This window comes from Tyto alba, unplaced genomic scaffold, assembly GCF_018691265.1.
Source record: "Tyto alba isolate M040663 unplaced genomic scaffold, T.alba_DEE_v4.0 Super-Scaffold_18, whole genome shotgun sequence".
Lineage (NCBI taxonomy): Eukaryota > Metazoa > Chordata > Aves > Strigiformes > Tytonidae > Tyto > Tyto alba.
Window position 1 is genome coordinate 14,611,546 of NW_024881280.1, and position 20,301 is coordinate 14,631,846.

At 34.5% G+C, this 20,301-nt stretch overlaps 1 protein-coding gene across 1 annotated transcript in view; it reads left to right on the forward strand.

Moving 5' to 3' along the window:
* Nucleotides 1-20,301, forward strand: part of LOC104360805 (formin) — a 148,933-nt gene that overhangs the window by 116,819 nt on the left and 11,813 nt on the right. Inside the window, exons 14-15 of the mRNA XM_032984591.2 lie at nucleotides 6,863-6,914; nucleotides 9,776-9,925. Coding sequence (XP_032840482.2) covers nucleotides 6,863-6,914; nucleotides 9,776-9,925 — 202 coding nt within the window. The remainder of the gene's footprint in view (nucleotides 1-6,862; nucleotides 6,915-9,775; nucleotides 9,926-20,301) is intronic.

The window sequence follows — 20,301 nt, forward strand, 5'->3', positions numbered from 1 at the left end:
CAAGTATATCTCTAGAACAGGATACATGCCTCCTCTAGAACTTCTAAAACTTCATAATGTGATGAAAGCTTTTAAGATTGTTAAGAAAGCCTCTTCAATAATTAGAATGAAAAGTATAACTGTCTGAAATTATGAAATTCATTTTTACTGTGAGTACCTAATTTCTGACAACTTTTATATGCTGTGTTGCTGTATGCTTCGTTATAGGATGTGTTTTCAGTGAACCAGTTCTAAAATAGAATTCAGTCTGTATGAAATGTAAAACTTCCTCCCAGTAGCATAGGATACTAAATTAGAAATTGAATACCCATGTCTTTAACAATTCCAAAACCTCAATATCCATACTCCATACCATACTTATTCTTGTTAGTCAAGCCGTGTTTTCAAAATACAGTATATTCCAGTTTAATAATGAAAAAAAAAAAAAAAATGAAAATTGAGATGATCCATTTTCTGATTTTTACGTTCGCTTTCATTCATATGTATATTTTCATGAATACTTGTTCATTTGCACTTGACATTTGTTAATTTTTTAAAAAGGTTCCATTAATATGATTTCCTTTAAAATTCACATTTTAAGAAAGCAGATTCTGGTAATGTCAGGTAATGAAATATATTTTCATGTGTTGTAGTATACAAATTGTTCATTTATAACTTTTGCAGTGTATTCTATTCATCGACTTTTTATGCAGGGCCCTATCTTTTTCTAGACAGTAAGATAACACTAAACAGCAAGATTAAATGGATATTAATGATACTTGCGAACACTTTGTATAAATTGTTAGCCATATGCAGTTAGCTTTGCTATCATCAGCTAAACAATAAAACTTCATACTGCATTGAAAACTACAGATTGATTAACATGACAAATCACATGGCTGGACACCTTGGCTATAATAAAAAAAATAACTATAAACTTGATTTTTATGCTTAAAAACTGTCCAAATGATCCAGTTGATCTAAACCTCAGGATTCCTCTGCAGTGATTTTTCTATATGGCTATGTGCTGTTGTAGTGGGTCTAGCTGGGATGAAGTTAATATTCTTCATAGCAGCTGGCATGGGGATGTGTTTTGGATTTGTGGCTAAAACAGTGTTGATAACATAGGAGTGTTTTGGCTATTGCTGAGCAGCACTTGCACATTGTCAAGACTTTCCATTTTTCTTACTCTGTCCCCCCCAGCAAGTAGGCCAGAGGTGGGCAGGAGCTGGAAGTAAACACAACCTGGCTAGCTGACTCAGACTGACCAAAGGGATATTCCATACATGTAAGGTCATGCTCAGCAATGAAAAAGGAGTGAATGATTTGGGGAGAGGTAGTCGTTGCTTCAAAGATGGCTGGGCATCAGTCTACTTGTGGGAGGTGGTGAGTGATTGCCCTTGCATCACTTGTTTTTCTCTTCCCCGTTTCTTCATTTATTGAACTGACTTTATCTTGACCTGTAAGTTTTTCTCATCTTGCTCTTCCTATTCTCTTCCCCATCCCACTATGGAGGGAGGGGACAAGTGAGCGAGTGGCTGTGTGGTGCATAGCTACTTGCCGCAGTCATCCCACCATGACTGTAAAATAACAACCCTTAGGAATTTTTGCATTTTCATTAGATTGATCATGATTGTTCTTTGCAGCTCAAAGAACTGCCATGTGTTAGCAAACACACCCCTATGAAAATTTTGTTTTCTGTATTATTACTTGTAGTCCAGTAAGACTTGAGTAAAGGATTTCTTAAAAATTAAGTCTATTTGGAAAGTTTCACTGGTAAAAGATCTATTGAAACCAAAGACAGCTAAACTCATTGTGCTGTTGATCCTGCTGTTCTTTGTACTACTATAGTGTCTCGGAGTTTAAGCATGTCCAGAATTATGTACAGAAACAGATAACAACTATATTGCTTTTGATGATCCTCTCCAGTCTTTTTGCCCACCTGGAAAACCACCTTTGAGCTTTTTCTTCCACTCTGCATAGTCCCTGATTGAACAGAGTTATTAAAAAGTTTCCCTTGTATGACAATTGTACTTGATGGTGGAGATACATATAGTATACTTTTAGCCATACAGTCTTTTGACCTCAGCTTCTGATACCCAAGTTTATCAGCAATGGATCATTTCTAAGAGATTTGGATGTTATCAAATGGTGGTATGTCTTCATGCTTTAAAAAGACCAAGAGAATAAGGTCTATTTTTGCTTGTTCTCCTTACTCAGTGGTATCACAGAATGTGACATTTGGCACTTTGGAAAAAGATATAACCCAGCTGAACCTCTCTGGGGATATACTTTTCTTTCTTAACCCTTAATTAAGTGGCTAGTATGTTTCTAGCACACGTTTCATCTTTTGACTACCTTTCAACATGACTACTTAAGAGGTTTTAGTCTTGACTGATAAGGAAGGTGAGTTCTAGGTGAGCCTGGAAAATGTCATAATAACCTTTTGCCACTGTTTTAACAGCCTCTGTCCAGGCTCTATATAGTTCAGTGAGAAATGTCATTAAGGATTTTGTTTGGGTTTTGTGTGTTTTATTTTGGTGTTTGGGTTTGTTTTTTTGTTTTGTTTTTTTTTTTTTTTTTGTTAATTGATATTGTTTTGTTGGTAGGTTTTTATGGTGGCTTATTCTTTTTTTTTTTGTATATGTCTTACCCTAGATTCAGTCTTAATCTTAACTGTGGTTGGTTGGAAGACATGAGTCAGAAAAGACCTATTTCCTTCTTTGGGGCAAAAAAAAATCAAATACTTTGTTTTAGGGTGGGTTTTTTTCTCTCACAGAAAAACCTATAATTTACCAGTTTTTAAAAGTTCATGAAGCATACATTTTTGAACCACATGAACTCAGCCTTGGAATATAAAACTAAGAATTCTGATGTCTCCATCCTAACTGCTAGTTGTCTGAGTGTTCTCATAATTTTGAAGATTGTCAATGCTCTGGACAGCTTAGAAAAGTTATAAAAAGTTATGCATCATATCTTTCAATTCTTAAAATAGTAAGACACTGAAAAATAAAAAAGCTGTCATGGGTACAACTAGATCTGTAGACTTGTGTGAATTATTCTTCTTACATGCACTCATATGTATAAGGTCAGAGAGAAATACTAGAAAACTTATCCAGTCAGACTCAGTAAGTGTTAAAAATTTTCACTGGAGGGGAAGAAGTAACTTGGGATTTTTGTGCAGTTGTGTCTGCCCACTTTTCTTTCTTTGTCCTCCTCTCTTAGAGCAGGTAGTTTCATCATTCTGTGCTTGCCTCTGTTAGTTACTAACCTTCTCCAACTTTCAGTCTGTGTCAGTATCCGGTATTTTCTTTCCTTTGTTTTTGGAGGAACTATTTCATAGTAACCTGATGCATAAAGAGGTCTTCAATCTGTTGTAGCTGGAAGCTGCTCTGCATATATTAGACCCATTAAAAATAAATATCTTCTGGTAATTTCTCATTCTCAAAATAGTGTTTGACATGCTGTTCCATCCTCCACAAGTAGAATAAGTAGAAGAAATAAGTTGGGGTTTTTTTTACCATTTCACTCTAGTACTCTTTCACTCTTAGAACTGTTATGGATTCCTGACTCTTCAAATGCATTTCAGTAAAAGGAAGTCACCAGAAATATCTCAGGTTCATAAGGCAAATTCATAAGATCATAGTCCATTTATTCTTTGAGCTAGATAAAGATAACAAGATGAACAAGTCTAGTGGCTGGTCTTCAGAGTCTATAGCTGTCTGTATTGCAAAAGACTACTATTACAGCAAATTAGAACTGCGTATTCTGTAAATACCTGTTTTCCTTTCAAAGCTCTTGTCTGTAGAGAGACACAGAAATTATTAATTGATCCCAGCTTTCATATCTATATTGAAGGAACATACATTGATTAAGATTGTCTGCTTGTCATAGGGCAGGATCTGATACCTTATTCAGGATATGGACGTAACCAAATCCAAACAATCGAGCATATTAAGAACTTGTATTTAGATGTGAGACCAGACAGAAAATGTTACATTTGACAGTTTCCTGTCATTTTCAAAGCTGGTCAAGCCTATTGACTCCAAGGCCAGACAGAAGGGTGTCTCCATACCAAATGCACCTTATGGGAAGTTATTTTGAAGGACCTCTATGTAATCTGTATACATGTAATGTAGAACATCTACAGCTACATTATGAAATAATTTGGTGCAGTAGGATTGCATCAGCAGATTGAAAGAGCAGAGGCCAGTATGTTTACAGTAGAGATTTAATCTTTGTATTAGATTTAATCTGATGTGAACATCTGCACCTCATGTGTTTCAAAGCTGTCTGAAGTCTCAAGCATTATTTTGGTCCTTTTGTCCCTATTAAGTATTGAAGTGCATTTGCGGTGGAGGTTCCTGTTTAGTTTCTTCCTAATAAAAATTAGTTTGCAAGCTCCAAAACTTATCTGCAAAACAAATCAATGCTCAATAAATGGGGACAGTGAGGAAATTAGCTTCAAAAGCATCCTAATCAAAAAGCTAATGCCAGTAGTCACTGTATTTCAGTGTTCACTGCAGTCATGCTTTTCTTCAATACAAGAAATAGAAAGTGATACAGGAGTCCATTTCAAAACAAAATGTGCTACATGTTGTTAGGCTGTAGAACACTTGCCACAGCAGTTTGTGGAAGCTAAAAATCTTATAAAAGCTTAAGCAGAGAATGAGCAAGTTCTTGGGAGAGAGTCCATTGAAAATTATATTGAAATGACATCCAGAGCAGGAAGCATTCTGTATGAACTACAGAACCTCAGAGGCAGAGAGAACACTCAGGGGAAGTGCCGTGTGTTTGTCGTCCTGGTCCTTAACTCTAACTGACCACCTGCTTCAGTATCTGCCAGAGGCAGGATATTAGGCCAGATAAATCCCTGTGCCAATCTGATATGGCTGTTATTACATTCTTAACTTAAGGAAACTGAAATCAAGCATGTGGTCTAAGGATGAAAGAATTACATGATCCCACTTCAGCAAAAAAGGAAATTCTATGCAAGTAAATGTGGTGTTGCCAGAGAAATAAAAATAAAGTTCTTTCAATTATGTAATTCATTTTAGTTGCCTCCATTAATTCCACAAGTTAAGATGAGGATTGATATCTTGAGGATGGGGCTTTGAGGATTCTGTTAAGGAAAATGCAAGTTTTAATGGAAACCTTTACTGACAGCATAGATAGTGTTAGTTATTGCAGGTTGTGGAGGGGGAGAAAAAAAGCAGGATATTACAAATTCTGAGTGGAAGATTACTTAGAAAATGTATGGAAGATAGAGAACTGCTCTCATTTCTTGTCTTACACATGTAGTATTTTTGTAACTCCTATTTGGTTAGAATTTGTTGCATAGAGTTGTTTGTTTTCTTAAATAGTCTCAACATCTAAATTTCAAATAAATGCTTTTGAATAGTTCCTTAGTAAACATACTTGTAGTTAAAAATATGGTTATCATACACTTATTTTCTTACTTCCTCTTTTCCCTTATATTGGTACACAAACACACACACTTACATTAATGTAAATTTTGTGTGTTCTTTCTTATAAGTCACACCTTTTGTCTACTTTCTGTTGAGTGTAGTAGGTTAACTTCAGCTGAATTTCTCAGGAGCCTGAGATGAATGCAATAAATCAGAGCTGCCCTATCTATTTCAGTTGCAGCTGTCTTGCCACCAAGATTTGAGGTGGAGAGTTTAATGGTATGGAGTTAATAGTTTTCCTTGAAAAGGGCATGCAACATTGTTTCTGGTTTTTGCCATACTGAAATAATTTGAATAAGTATCTCCAACACACTCAACCAATATAGGTAAATTTATGAGTTGAAATTAATTTGTTTTCTTAACATCAAATGTTCTGAAGTAATCCAGTTTTTATGTTATTTTAACTGTCTTAGTAAAAACCCCTGTGTCAGTAGCCTTATAATGAAATAAGATCAATTTTTCAGTGGCCGTGTCTGTGAACTCAAGTCCGTAACTGTATTTCAGCCAGTCAATGCACTCCTATAGACTGAGCAGAAAAAAGATACAGTTCTTAATCTTTGTATAAAGAAGTGTCTGAATTATCTTTGTCTTAACATTTACATTTAGAGGATGATTCTAATGTGGAATAGGAATAATTTTTCCACGTTAGTATTGTTTTACATCTGTGGTATTCAGCCACAGCTAAAGTTGTTCCACTGTATTAAGAAAAATTGATCAACATTTTGTGAAAAAATGAGTGCTTTTGCCTGAGTATCCAGCTCAGGAAACATTTTCATAAGTAGAGAATGCCCATCCTTTGAAAATCAAATCCTTTTAAGTAGTTCGTGTGAGCATTCTGTAACAGAGGGGCTCAGATTCACTAACCATATTTCAAAATCTTGGCTGCTTTTTCAAAAAAATCATGTACATACCATACATTTAAAACTTAGTACATGTGTTTTCACTTTCCAGCTTCCTGAACAAAATGTGATAGCTATATGGAACAGTTGGTGTTAACTATGTTTGGTACCTGTTCAATTCCAATTGAACTTCCAATTATTTGCACTGCAAATACAGGTTTAAATCTGTAAGTCCAGGTCTGCAACACTAAAGAAACATACACAACTTAATGTTCTTTTCATAAATCTGGAAGTCATGTTTAATTATTTGCTTTTTGTTCAGATTAATGTCTACCACAATGTATTCTAGTATGGATTTTAAATGTCTTTTCAAATCCAATACACTTTATTGGTACATTAGAAACATTCACTTAATTACAAGAAGTAAATAAAAATTGAAAATTAGCAAATATTTATCACTATTATGATATTTAGTATACAACCTATCCAATTTTGAGTGTAAGAGATGTTCAATCTGTGGGATCTCTAAAACAGTAAGGCAGTGTTTTATATCTTTGAAATGTTTTTCATTGGCAGCTAAAGAAGAACATAAAAAAGAAGCAAGCAGTTTGGAAAATGCACAAAAATGGTAAGGTTTCTGCTAATGTTTTCTGACAGTTTATTTTGGTCAAAGATATTATTGATCTTAGAAATTACATTCAATAGGAAAAAGGATCTGTACTTCAAAGAAGTAATATGCTTTTCAAAAAATTCTTATGTAGTCTTTCAGGAAAAAGTGCAGTTGAATGTTTAGCCAAACAGTGTGTACTGTATTTGAGGTTTTAATTACTGTCAACATTTAATTGAATCAGAATTTGACAGAATATTGTAATAACTGATTAACTACTTAGTGTAGTAAAAATGTATTTCATCATCATGAAATATTTTCAGCACTTAGGCTATTGAATGCAGTATACTAAGAAACCAGTGAAATACTAATGTTTTTATTGTCTGAATATCTGTGCCTTACTTAGGCCAAAGGAGACAAAATAGAGGGAGAAGTGAGAGAAATTGTTTTATAAATAGATAGTAAAATATTTAATAAGCTAGTATTTCTAATAAATTTTGTTTATGAAATTATAGTTTTGTGAGAGTGAAGGATCTGCCTTTAACCTTGTGAACTTGCAGAAGGTTCCTAAATTGGCTAAACTACTGGCTGATATTATCTGGGGCTCTACCTCTTAATTTCATTTGTCCAGGGTGGCTGGCTGACTTGTTTCCTTTCTACCTAGCTCCAAACCTACATTTTGTGGCACGGGCTCTTTCATATTCCACCTGATTTGTAGCCTTTCTGGAACAGAGTAGAGTCTCCAGGGTACGGAGGTACATTTGATTTGCAGATGACTTAAGCATCTGGTTGTCTGATGCAGAGTTTGGGTTTTTCAATTGCTAACTAAACATTCCATATTTTAAATTACTGCTAAAAAGATCTGTTACTTTTGAAAGTCAGAAAGCAGCCCAGTAAGCTAGATCAAGCTGAGTGAAAGCAAAACTGTGCCATAGCGGGAAGGGCTGAGGATGAAACATGAAGAGAGGATGAGGAGTGATTGTCATAATGAAGGCAAAGTGAGAGAGAGTGTGCAGGAATTCAAAATCCCAGAGCATGTAGAGACAACAGGGTCAGCCACAGCTGGGATGGAGGAGGGTTCTGGTAGGAAGAAGAGAGCGGGATGTTACTGGGGCTGTTGTTACACGAAGCGAACCTGAGAAGAGAGTTTCGGATCTTGCTGTTCCTGGCACAGCTGTCTTTGTCAAGGGGTATGAACACCTGAGGAATATTTGGCCCAAGTTAATGTAATGGAAATTACATAGACCAGTAGACATAAACTGTTTTAACCATGTGATTATGACAAAGGTATGTTAGTATTTTTAGGGTTTTAAATCCCAGAATAGTTTACACAGATATTTAAAGCTGTATTAGTTTTTTTCTTTATTTATTTATTTTCTCCTTGTTGTGTCACTACAGGACCCTTCAACTCTGAATATTATGGGCTTATTCATAATTATTTCATTGTGATTCCTTTACCATGGATCACCAATTAACCTGAACTATAGTTACATGTTTCATAGAAAGCCTATGTAAGAAATTTAAAAGGTTAAGGTTATCATATATGAGAATTTTAAAAACTGTTATATTATTAGCTCACCTTGAACAATATGTGATATTCTTCAGCATGTCCTAGAAGCTATATCCATATTTAAAGTACCAAAAAACCCTCAGAGCATACTGATGGTTACTTTATATGCTCCAAGCCTAGCTAAAAGCTTGAATCTCAACCTAAGGCAAAAAAACTTGACCCTATCCTTGGCAATTCCATGTGAAAACATGCAACATAGACTATGCAAATGCAAGTATAAGAAATAAATATTCGCTGAAGCTCCATCTGCTGCTCAAGTAACTTCTGTTGAATAGTTGGGAACTCCATACAAGTCTTTCAAATACCTATTATTTATTTTATTTTCAAGATTTACACTTCCTGTGTTCTAGATTCAGGGCCTATTGGCAACTGTAAAGACTACTATAACTTTCTTTTGCTTAAATAAAATCAGTATTTTAAAAAAAATAGTTATTTTGAAATGTGTTGTTACCTTTCTTTTTAGATTATAGCAACTTTCACAACCGTTACATTACTTTGAAGATAAAAATGATTCAACCCTTTAAAAAGTGAACATACTTTTGTTTTGTTTAGATAAATACTTGGTCATGTGACTCATGCCATCTTATCTATTCAAAGCAATACCATAAATTTTAAAAATGCACATTCAATCAAAATGCTTACAGAAGTATTGTCTATAATAGACTATTTTGAAAATATCCAGCTGTATAGCAATTCAGTTGCCACATTGTAAAATAAAAAAGCATTAAAATATTTGCATTGTATTTTCATAAAATTAATTATCTGCTTACTGACACATGTGGAAGGAGATGATTTGTTTTCAGTAAAAACTTTGCAAACTGACTATTGGCACTGTCTGTGGCTTTTTTGTTGCTACTCCCAATTCTCCCAAAGTACTTGAAGGTTATTTTTAACCAAGGCTGGAAATTTTTTCCTAACTTGGCATGTGACTCTAACATAGTCCTTCAGTAAAGATAAATGGGAGAATAAGATCTTCATGGAGTGTTGCAGAATAAAATCAAAGAAATAGATATAATATAGCATTTCCTGAAATGGAAGAAGTTACGTTTTTCTCACTAAAATTGAATGCCCATGATTTGCCTATGTGACATATCTCTATGATGGCTTATGCATCTGTAAGTTATCCCCCTGGGAATGAGGTAGGTGTTGGAAGGTTAGTTATACTCAGCATGAATTACTGCTCTGATTTCCAAGGCTAAGGGGAAGTTACGGTAATTACCAGCCTTGACTACTGAATAAGGAACCAGCCCTCAGAGAAGCTGTTTCCCCAGTGGGCTTATGTGTTGACAGTTTTTTCCCCCCTCCCTCGTAGCTTTGAAGAAACAGTGGGATACTTTGGGATAAAGCCAAAGCCTGGTGAGAAGGAGATCACACCAAACTACGTTTTCATGGTGTGGTACGAATTCTGCAGTGACTTCAAGACCATTTGGAAACGAGAGAGCAAAAGCATTTCCAAGGAACGGTAAGGTTCTAATAAAGTCATTAATACCATTTTAGATGTCTGGGAAACTGTTCCTTCTCAAACCCAACAAATTATACTCCTATATTTCACAGGCGTCATTGTTTTCTTTCAGATGTAATGGACATCAAGGAAAGATTATTCCCTCAGGGTGCATAGGAAAATTCACCAAAGGCATGCTGTCCCCACAAAAAGATAAACACATATAATCTGATAAATTACACTTTTGTAACCCCTTCCAATTACTAGCTAGTAAAATGAAAGGGGAGCTGTGCTAATTTGTAACAGATTGCTTCTCTGTGCATTTTCATGTTGAACTAGCCTAAATGAGGCGATATTGCTGTCGCAGACAGTACAGACAAATAAAAGTGAATGCTTTTCCAGTTAATATACTGCACTTGCATCAAAGGGAAGCCCCAGAGATTCAGGCCACACTTAGCACAGTGTCGAAGCCCCACACTGAATTTACAGCACTACTTCTGACTTTTGGTGTCCTGCTGAGGACATCAAACCACTTGCCGCTAGATCTCACCACAGTCTCCTGATTTTATTAGTCAGAGTTAAAAAAAAAAAAAAAAAAAAAAAAAAAAAAAAACCCACCTTCAATTATTTTCTTTATTTTCTTAAAGAAGCTTAAAATCTTTTACAAAGGAAAAACAATTCCACTACAAGTATACCATGCTTACCATATCTCAATTCATCTGAAAGGACCTGAAGAGTGATAGTGGGGTCATGCTTTGGAAAAGAAAGGATTAATCACTTTCAGCATGGAATATAAATCCAGGTGCTTATTCCAAATTGACACAGATTTAGAGAAAAATGTCTTTAAAAGTAGTAAACTCATTTACATTTACATTTTACATTTTTCTACAAATCAATGGAGGTCTTAGCTTCATGTAGAAGTATATTTTTAAAGGCCAAGATGTAGAAATTATAAATTCTCAATTATTAACCATATCAACATTGTTTTACAGATATTACACGTTTTAAACACTTGAAAGCTGTAGCTTTTTGTATCACCTGTGTTATGATTAGATTGATTTTAGAAGCTGACAACTGCAAACATTTACAGAGAAACTTTTATTTCCTTGTGTCGTAAATCAATATGTAAAGTTGATTTACATGTTAAAAACTGTGTAAAATAAACAGTCACTAGCAGATTGCTATAATCGTGATAAGGATCATCTCAGGGATATATTTTCTGCTGACTCATTACTTACTTTTGTTCCAAAAGCAGTCAGGAGGAACAGAAATTAACTATCCAAGGAAAAAAAAAAAAAAAACACAGACCATACATCCATTCTCTTTTATGTAATTAGCACCTTGCTGATGTCATACAATGATCCCCTCAAAGAAATTGATTTAAAATGCCTTGTAAATGTTTTAACACTACATAATTTCTTAACTTTCTTAATACAATACTCAAGAAATCTTTTTTGTAAGTAAACTGCTATACTCTGGGTGAGATGAGAATTTCTTATGATTTAATAATTATATAGATAAAATCTACAAATAAAAATACAGCATAAGTATTTCATCAGCCCCTTTGATGGATACCTTTATTCCTATTCATAAAAGTGAAGCAATACCAGTAGAATGCATAACACCAGTTACTATAATATGGCAAGATGCTGACACTTTCTGGATATATATATATATATGGATTTTATATATACATATATAGATTTTCAGAGTTCACTTCAAATTGCTTTTACAAAGTTTCGTTAATCTCAAAAGGGAATTCATTGTCCTTTACATTCAAAATTTGGATGATTCATCAAGACAATGAGCGTCTGAAATGAGGAGCGTTGTGTAATAAGTAAATTAGAGTGACAGAAAAACTGTTTTTATCATCCTAAATTGTTGCATAATGTGCTACTGAAAAGAAGAAATCAGTAGATTTAATGGATTTAGTCATGAAATCAGTAGATAAGAATGATGGAAAAGCTATTTTCGTTATCTGAAAATGTCCTGTAAAGTCATGACCATTTAAGGGTTCTGTTTTACAAAGCATGAGACTAACAGTTAACGAGCTGCTGTCCAGAAAAGTTTGACAGCAAGCTAAGAGTCATTGTGCACATTGGTAACTAAAAACCTTAGTATGACAGGAATGGACAGCTGTCTTCCTTAACTGGCTAATTAATTGGTTGCACTATTTGTTTTGCATTTTTTAAATTGTAATTTAATTTAAAAAAAAAAAATCTGTTTATCATGAACCAATTCTTTTGTCTTGAAGGAAATTTTAAAGAGGAAATATTGGCAATGTAAGTCAATATTTTCAAACTTGGATTCTGAAACTGATCATTGATATCCTTGTGTGAACACATTTATAATTGGATTACCCTTTGATTCTCAGGAGAAGCTGCAGAAAGTCAGTGTAAAATGTGTCTGAATTAGCTAGCCACATAGATACCTAAAAATGCATTTCATTGTTTACATTTATATAGGAAAGTTAATATTGGATTATAATTTGTCTCTCAAAAAAATATGGCTCAGAAAATTAACATAATAATAATAATAATGATATGCCGAATCATCATTATGCAAAGATATAATTAAAAATTTATTATCTTAAAATTAATAGTAGTAAACATAGGTCAAAATATCTGAGATTCCAAAATTAAAATTTCATACTCTAACCACTTTGCGTTGTATAACAGACAACTTTAAAATCTCTGAATTTCAAGAAAAAAGAGTACCGCCTTGAACTAAATGACAGCCTCAGCTGCAGGAGCCTGTTTTGTCTAAAAACTACTTGGCTCCTAAATGTAACACAACTGTAGAAATTTAATTAGATTTCTATGAGACTTTTTCTTAAAGCAAAGGAAACACTTTAACTGAGTTGCCCTGTATTTAACCTACCGTGAAAATAAATTATCTGCCTGCAAAATATAGTTGAATCATTGTCTCTTTCCTGGACAAAATTTGCACACCATTTAGGAATGCAAGACAGAGTTACAAATAGATAACAAACCTAGATAGATACGATATATGATATGATATGATATATGATAAATAAGTGACTGTAAAGATAAAATGAAGAAAGTTTTCAAAACCATATTCCGGATAGGAATATGATGACATTTTCTTTCAGACATAGTATTCATCTCAATACCAGAATGCAACTACAATACAATAAAATTTGCTTTGACAATCACCTCTTCATCTCTGACAAACAGCTTAATGTAAATGCACCATAATACCAAATATAGGAGACTTTTGTTTTATTTTGTTTTGTATCAAAACCCAGTTTTGTTATTTACAGCTTTATAATTTAGTATGTCTATGCATCCGGGTACATCAACTGTTTTTATGCTTTCTTCTGTTTTTAAAATTTTGAGATAGCTAAATTGAAGACTAAAACAGAGGTGGTGGGTTTTTTTTGGCAATAAGTCACATACACCATGGTAGATTGCATAGAATTCCACTCTCACATCCTTTTCTTAAACTACTAATTTTATTTGTTGTGGGCAAGTCTATGAATTCAGACTCGAAACAAATACGTATTTATAACAATTTAAGTACTTTATATATATATATGGATGCCTATCTATAAGTCTATTAAAGCATTCAAGATCTGTTAAAGTATATTTTAAGTGGATATTCTAGCCATGTCTGAATTTAGGGAAAAAGTATAAATACAGAAAAAATACTAATAATTTGCAGTGAGTAATTTCATCAAAAACCATGATTGCATGTTTTGCAGTAGAAATGTGACAAGGATTATAATTATGTATTTATGGGTGTTACCCTTTAAATATAAAATATTTAGACATACAATGAATTATTGCTGTTAATTTTACCCACTGCTTATACTGCAAAAATATGATTGCTACAATAGTTACTGTACTGGATTAAGCCATCTCTTTCAGACTGAAAACGCATATAAGTTTTATAGATCAGAATTCAGAAGAGGAGAGCCAAAGTTGGTCTCAGTAGCTGGAGAAGACAATCATTATTTAATGAACAGTATTCTATAGTTCATCTTAAAAATAGGAAAAAAGTCCTGTTTTTGAATGGTACCTTTTATAAAAGTGCCTTTTTAAAAAATATTTTATTTGCTCTTGAATTTAATCTCAGCACAAAACATGTTGATGGTTTCAACTTAATTTGTGAAAAAAGACATAGTGGGGTTTTTTGCCACAAAGGTAGTAACAGGTTTGAAAATCAGAAGATCTAACTGTAGCACTGTAGGTAGCTAATGGTAAAGATTAAAATGTCCTGACAAAAGAAAAAGCCTTGAGCTGTACCCAGCTAATCTTTGTTCATTGTAGTAAATTGGAGCAGGCTATAGCTTTATACCCAACTAGTTTATTTATTAAATACAGAATGAATTGTATTCATTGCCTTCTATTTCTGCACAGGAAATGAGTAAGTCTGGGGAATCCATGTTTGTAAGACCACATGGTCGTAAGAGGTAACATGTAAATTGCAAAATCTCTTAGCAGTGCAGGCCAATACAATATTTAATGTTTTTAACCATTGATTAAGCTAATTATGAGCCAAACAAATGACTGAAATTTGACACAAACACTTGCCACAGAGGAACTGGTGGATTATATTTTAATTTTCAATATCACAGTGAGCAAGGAGGAGAAATAATATTTGGTTCAAGACATTATATCTATTTTAGAAGACCAGATTTGTTTTACAGTTTTATTTTAAAAGTGAATTTCTCTTTCAACGATTGTATGTCATGTATATGTTACCTGAGACAATGAGAGTTGGTGAGAGTCTAGATTTGCAGCCATTTTGATCAATTTGTACTGCATTTTGATCACTCTGTCCTGCACGTTAGTCAAACACTCCAAAATAAGGCATCATCCAGGTATCATACTATCTGCATGTATGATAAAAGCCAAAAGATGAGTGTAAGAGTTGTTTATTTCATGTGATATTAAACTAATGGTCTAATAAAGCAAATTGACATAAATGAGTTTTAAGGAAATATTTGAAATATGATCATTAGGTGACTTCATGGATTTATGCTGGGAGTTCTTCATACACATATATAATTTCAGCATCAGGAAAAGGCAACGTATTTGTGAGAAAACTTGATCAATGAGCCCTACAGCATTACCAGGAAGGAGGCTCATGGTTCATTTTCAGAGAAAAGTTTTTGGAGTGAGTTTAAGTTAATTGTTCTTGAGTGAAGAAAAAGATGGTGGCATCCTACATGTCTACATTCCACATGCATTTTGAGTAGACTTTAGGTGGCCAGTGTAGCCTTTGTGTCTACCACAAAGTTAGGGTTGAAGAAGTTGGTATGTGAATTAGTGAAGTGTCGTATCAGATTGTTTAGCAATGCAGACAGAGAAAAAAGGGAGGGTTTTTACATGTTTCTGAGGTTATGGTATAGCTATGGGTCAAACTGAGGAGATAATTGCATATTCCAGGCCTGTGCTGCAAAATAGAAATGGCTATTTCCCATAGAGCATACAACAGATCTGGCAAACTGCTGCATCAAGGCTCTTGCTCTTGGAAAGAAAAACAGTGTTTCTTTTTAGGTGTTATTAGGAAAGCACTATAGAACAAAACAGAAAACATCACTGAATCGTTATATGAATCTACAGTTACCCATATGTAGTTCTTCCATCTTCTCCAGAAGGATGTGGTAGAGCTAGGAGAGATAAGAATAAGAACGATCAGGCACTGAACAGCTTCTGCATAAGGAACCATTTAAATACAGGGGAATCCTCTGGCTTGGAAAGAACCTTACTGAAAAGGATACGATAGGGATGTGTACAAGCACACAGGGTGAATGGGAAGTAGTCAATGGAGACCTCGTCTAACACAGCAGTTGAAGAGCATCAGATGAAATTACTAAGTAACTGGTACAAGCCAAATGCAGTGATGCTTCTTTGCAGCAGGCATATTTAGTCTTTTGAACACTTTGCCAGCAGGTGTCACAGATGCCAAAAGCTTGCATTGCTTCCAATGGTGACAGTACAAATTCATATTAGAAAATTCCATGAAGGACTTTTTCCAGTTGTGAAAGTATTTTAGAATTTATCACTTTATGCTTTGGCTGTCCTTATACGCTCTTAGGTATCTGCTAGTAGCCAGCTCAGATGGACTGAAGCATATTTTTGATCTGAATTGGTGCAGTCTTTTTCTTCCTATTGGTTTTTCTCATGCACCAGCTTTCCTAAAGGCATGAAAATAGGGTTTTTTTCTGGTGACTACAGAGCTACAATTTCTCACCTACTTTATACAGATAATCAAAACACTGTCAGTAGATCCAGAAAAAAATACAAACATAGCAAGCTTATTAGCAATTTGAGGTTTGGAGACAAATTCCACTGACAACATACATTTTACTGTATTTGTACTGATTTAGTTAACATTTATTCTAAATGCAATTTAAAGGTTTGATCGATAATGACCAAGTTCCTTCCAGTAGACTTAGGCCTGAAGGCTTGATCAGACAATTGTATTGTACAACACAGTAATACAAGTGGACAATGTTCAAACTTCATAGTCTGTTACAAGACTCCTAGTTGTGAAGCTAACCAAGAACTCTATAAAATCATCCGCCAAGCCAGGTAATACACAGGCATCTGTCTTCTAAAATTTTGAGACTACAATATAGCCTGTTATATTGCATGGGCTAACACTGTTTTCAGGAAACGGTGCTGTTACTTAAGGATTAGTTTACGGGCTGCATACAAAAACTATTGTATGACTTAGAGCAGTAAGGCATGTAACACATGAAAGGAATTTGAGCTATGGGGATATTTCTTAGTCTCTCAAGGGGAGTCACTGTTCAGCTGTGTTAAAGATCTGGCCTGGATGTGCAGCTTGGCTATAGGTTGAACAGTTGATGTTGACTGTAGATACCTCTGCTTGTTCATTTCCACCCATATCTGAAGATTTGGTTTGCACAACAATTCCTACGCCAACAGTCTTACGGGAGAAGTTTGAACTTCAAGTCATGGAAAGCTCAGGTGGCACAGAATTGTCATTCCAAGCTATTTCATAACCCGCAGCTATCCACATAACCCACCAGCTGCATGGAAGGAGCTGCAGAAGTGAAGAGAATGGATTATTCCAGAATATCAGGAGATTGAGAGAGAACAAATTAATTTGATCTCTGTCTTCACACAATAGCAGAGCTTGAACATATATGAGTAGCAACTGGCTTGTTTAGAAGGGACTCTAGTTTCTCTAACTGGAGGCTTTACAGCATGGATCATGCCAGCTTGCACCTTCTTCTGTCTGACTTGAATGGAAGGCAGGAGTGAAAATGATAATGAGTTTATCTGCTTAGTTCCTGTCTTGATAGTAACTTTTCCTGTAAGGAGGAGAAGTATTTTCATGAGCTTATGAAGGAAACCTTTAATAAGTATGGGCTGATGTTTAGATTTAGTTTCTGTGTCGCTAGTTACAAAATAAAAATAATAATTTTGAATAAAAATAATGTCTTTATTTTTCAGTAATATCTTCTAATTTAAGAGGCCTGACTTGTATCCAGTTTACGGGGGAAGACAACACCTGCCACATAGAGGCATGAAAAAAACAATTACATTCCCAGTGCTTATAGTACCATATGCAGTATTGGAGTCATGGTTCTCCTATTTAAAAATACATTGTTTTGATAATTTCATTCAGTTTTATTTTCCATATTGTGTGGTAATGTGCAATACTGCTCAGTATTACATTTGACACCACATCTTCTTTATTGATTAAGTTATATTGACTTCTTTTGCTCACTGTTGGAGAGCAACTTTTCTTTTGAACACATCAATGTTTCAGCTGGTCAGACTTCAAGGCTTAACCGACCTGCACTTCTTAATTTTTTGGCCTCATTATTGCTTACTATATTACCTCCTGCATGCCTTCTGTCTCTGTGTTGTGATTCAGCTATTCTACCACCCTTTCTGATCTCTATCCTCTGCAGTGCACTCAATTCAAAAGTGTCCTTGTTACTATTTTTCTAGCATGTTTTGCTACACATTTCTATCTCTTCTTTCTTTTCTGTTTTAGATATACTTCTGTTCTATTCCGTCTTGCTTTTCTGTTTTAGATATACTTATGTTGACTTTTCTATTCCACTTTCTTCCTCCTTGATTTCATATTTATTAGATTCAGTCCCAATTTCTCTTCCATGAAATCTCTAAAACATGGCTAGACTAGTGTGTCCGTCCATGCTATTTTATACTGATATAGGAAGAAAAAAAAATCTTTTCAGTGAGTCCATACCTTTGCACATCTCCAAACTCCTCCGTATGGTCATGCCTAAGTGTTCAGTTTATGTGAGCTGCTCCCCTGTACGTTAATTCACATGGTACAAGCTCAGAAGGGGTATAGAGTGGTTGGTGGGATCCTTAGTTTGTGTTGTTCAGCCTATACCTGAGTTATAAATTGTGGAGCTTTATCTCAGGGCTTTATTCTGCTACTGTTTCTGCAGGGTAAGGCTCTTGAGAGTATTCTTGTCAGAATACATATTGATTGAACTTCCCTAAACTGAAGAACTTATCAGTCCCTATTATCTTTCCACCTGGGAACTGAGGTTGTTTAGCCTGGAGAAAAGGAAGCTCAGGGGAGACCTTATCGCTCTCTACAACTGCCTGAAAGAGGTTGTAGTGAGGGGGGTGTAGGTCTCTCTTCCCCAGTAACAAATGATAGAATGAGAGGAAATTGCCTCAAGTTGCACTAGGGGAGGTTTAGATTAGATATTAGGAAAAATTTCTTCACTGAAAGGGTTGTCAAGCGTTGGAACAGACTGCTTGAGGAAGTGATTGAGTGACCACCCCTGGAGGTATTTAAAAGACATGTAGGCTTCTATTTGATGTCTCATTTAACGCTTAAGTAGCAAACAAGCTTAAGAAACAAGATGAAGTCAGTAAACATTTTAAGCTCATATTTTGTAAATCTCACCCCCTAAGCAGTGTCACTAAGACACTACTTAGTCTAGTAAATCTACAGTAAATGTTCTAGTAATGTATTTCAAAGTCCTCTTTAGATATTTTGTTAGCCCTTACACTTAACACAAGACTTAAGTGGATTTTCTGTATTCCCTCAAATTCTTTTCTATTCCACCTAATTTCTATAAAGTATAAATGTTAAAATTGGCCACCTTCATTATCATCTAATATAACTGCAATTACAGAGAAGAAGGGAAATTTAATAGAATATTTATTAACTTTACATTTTAACATTCTATCACTTAGCTTCTGTTTTACTTCAAACAGACTTTGAACAAGTAATTGCTGACCAATTAAAAGTAGTCAAGGAAGTTTATACTTCTATAAGTTAAACAATTTACATATATATACATTCTCATAAGCTACAATTAATTCCTTAGAGAACTTTATAATACATTTAATAGTTTATTTTAAGTTAATGAAAAATAATAGTACGTTATATGGTGTATCTGCAGATCCGTTAATAACACGATATATGGTATGGGTCTAAGAAAAGATCAGAAAATAATTAGTAGTTTAGTTCCATCCTTTTGAATGTACTTATTTCTAATTTTGTTATTTATGTACTTTGTTCATCTATATTTTACTTCTAATTTTAATATACTTCTATTTTTTATTATTTTAATGAAAAGCTTGACAAACAAAGTTATGCTATTATATGATTCATACAAATGGGAAATTATTTCTGTTTGTGCTAAGGAAGGGTGGAAGAAAAAAAATAGAGTGAACGGAGAAGAAGCTTACCCAAGTTGAATTAACTGAGTTTGTCTAGTTGCTAGCTAATAATTCAAGTGTGTGATTTGTTTGTTTCTACTTATCTATTTCAGTAACAGACTCAGTCAAATGCTATACATACATTCAACTTTAGATCATAGGATCAGAATAGTTTGGGTTGGAATGGACCTTTATAGGTCATCTGGTCCAACCCCCTGCCATGGGCAGGGACATCTTCAACTAGATCAGATTGCTCAGAGCCCCGTCCAATCTGGCCTTGAACACTTCCAGGGATGGGGCATCTACCACCTCCTAATTTCATATTTGCGTATTTAGGGGTGTACTTATAGCTTGAATCAATGTTGTAGCTCAACAGTGTTGAAAATAAGTTTACTTGAAAGTAGTGTAACTGTTTCCTCCTATTTTCAAGCACTGGAAAGTGAGACAACACCAATAACTACCCAGTAGATGCTTCTAAAATACATAGCTCAGAAAAGGAATTTTAGTTTCCAACACTGAGCATTGATAAACACAATCATGAACTTATGAATGCTTTCTGTATTTTTAAAATAATCTAGTTTGCTGCTAGTGTTAGAGCAAGGAAGTACACATCAGTAATTGCAGATATAATCCACTTTCCTTTTTGCTTTTCTTCCAAAATTCCTCAAAAATTGAGTGTGTCGAAAGTGGTTTGAACTGGACATGGTATTTTAAATACTTTTTGACTGGCCATAGCAA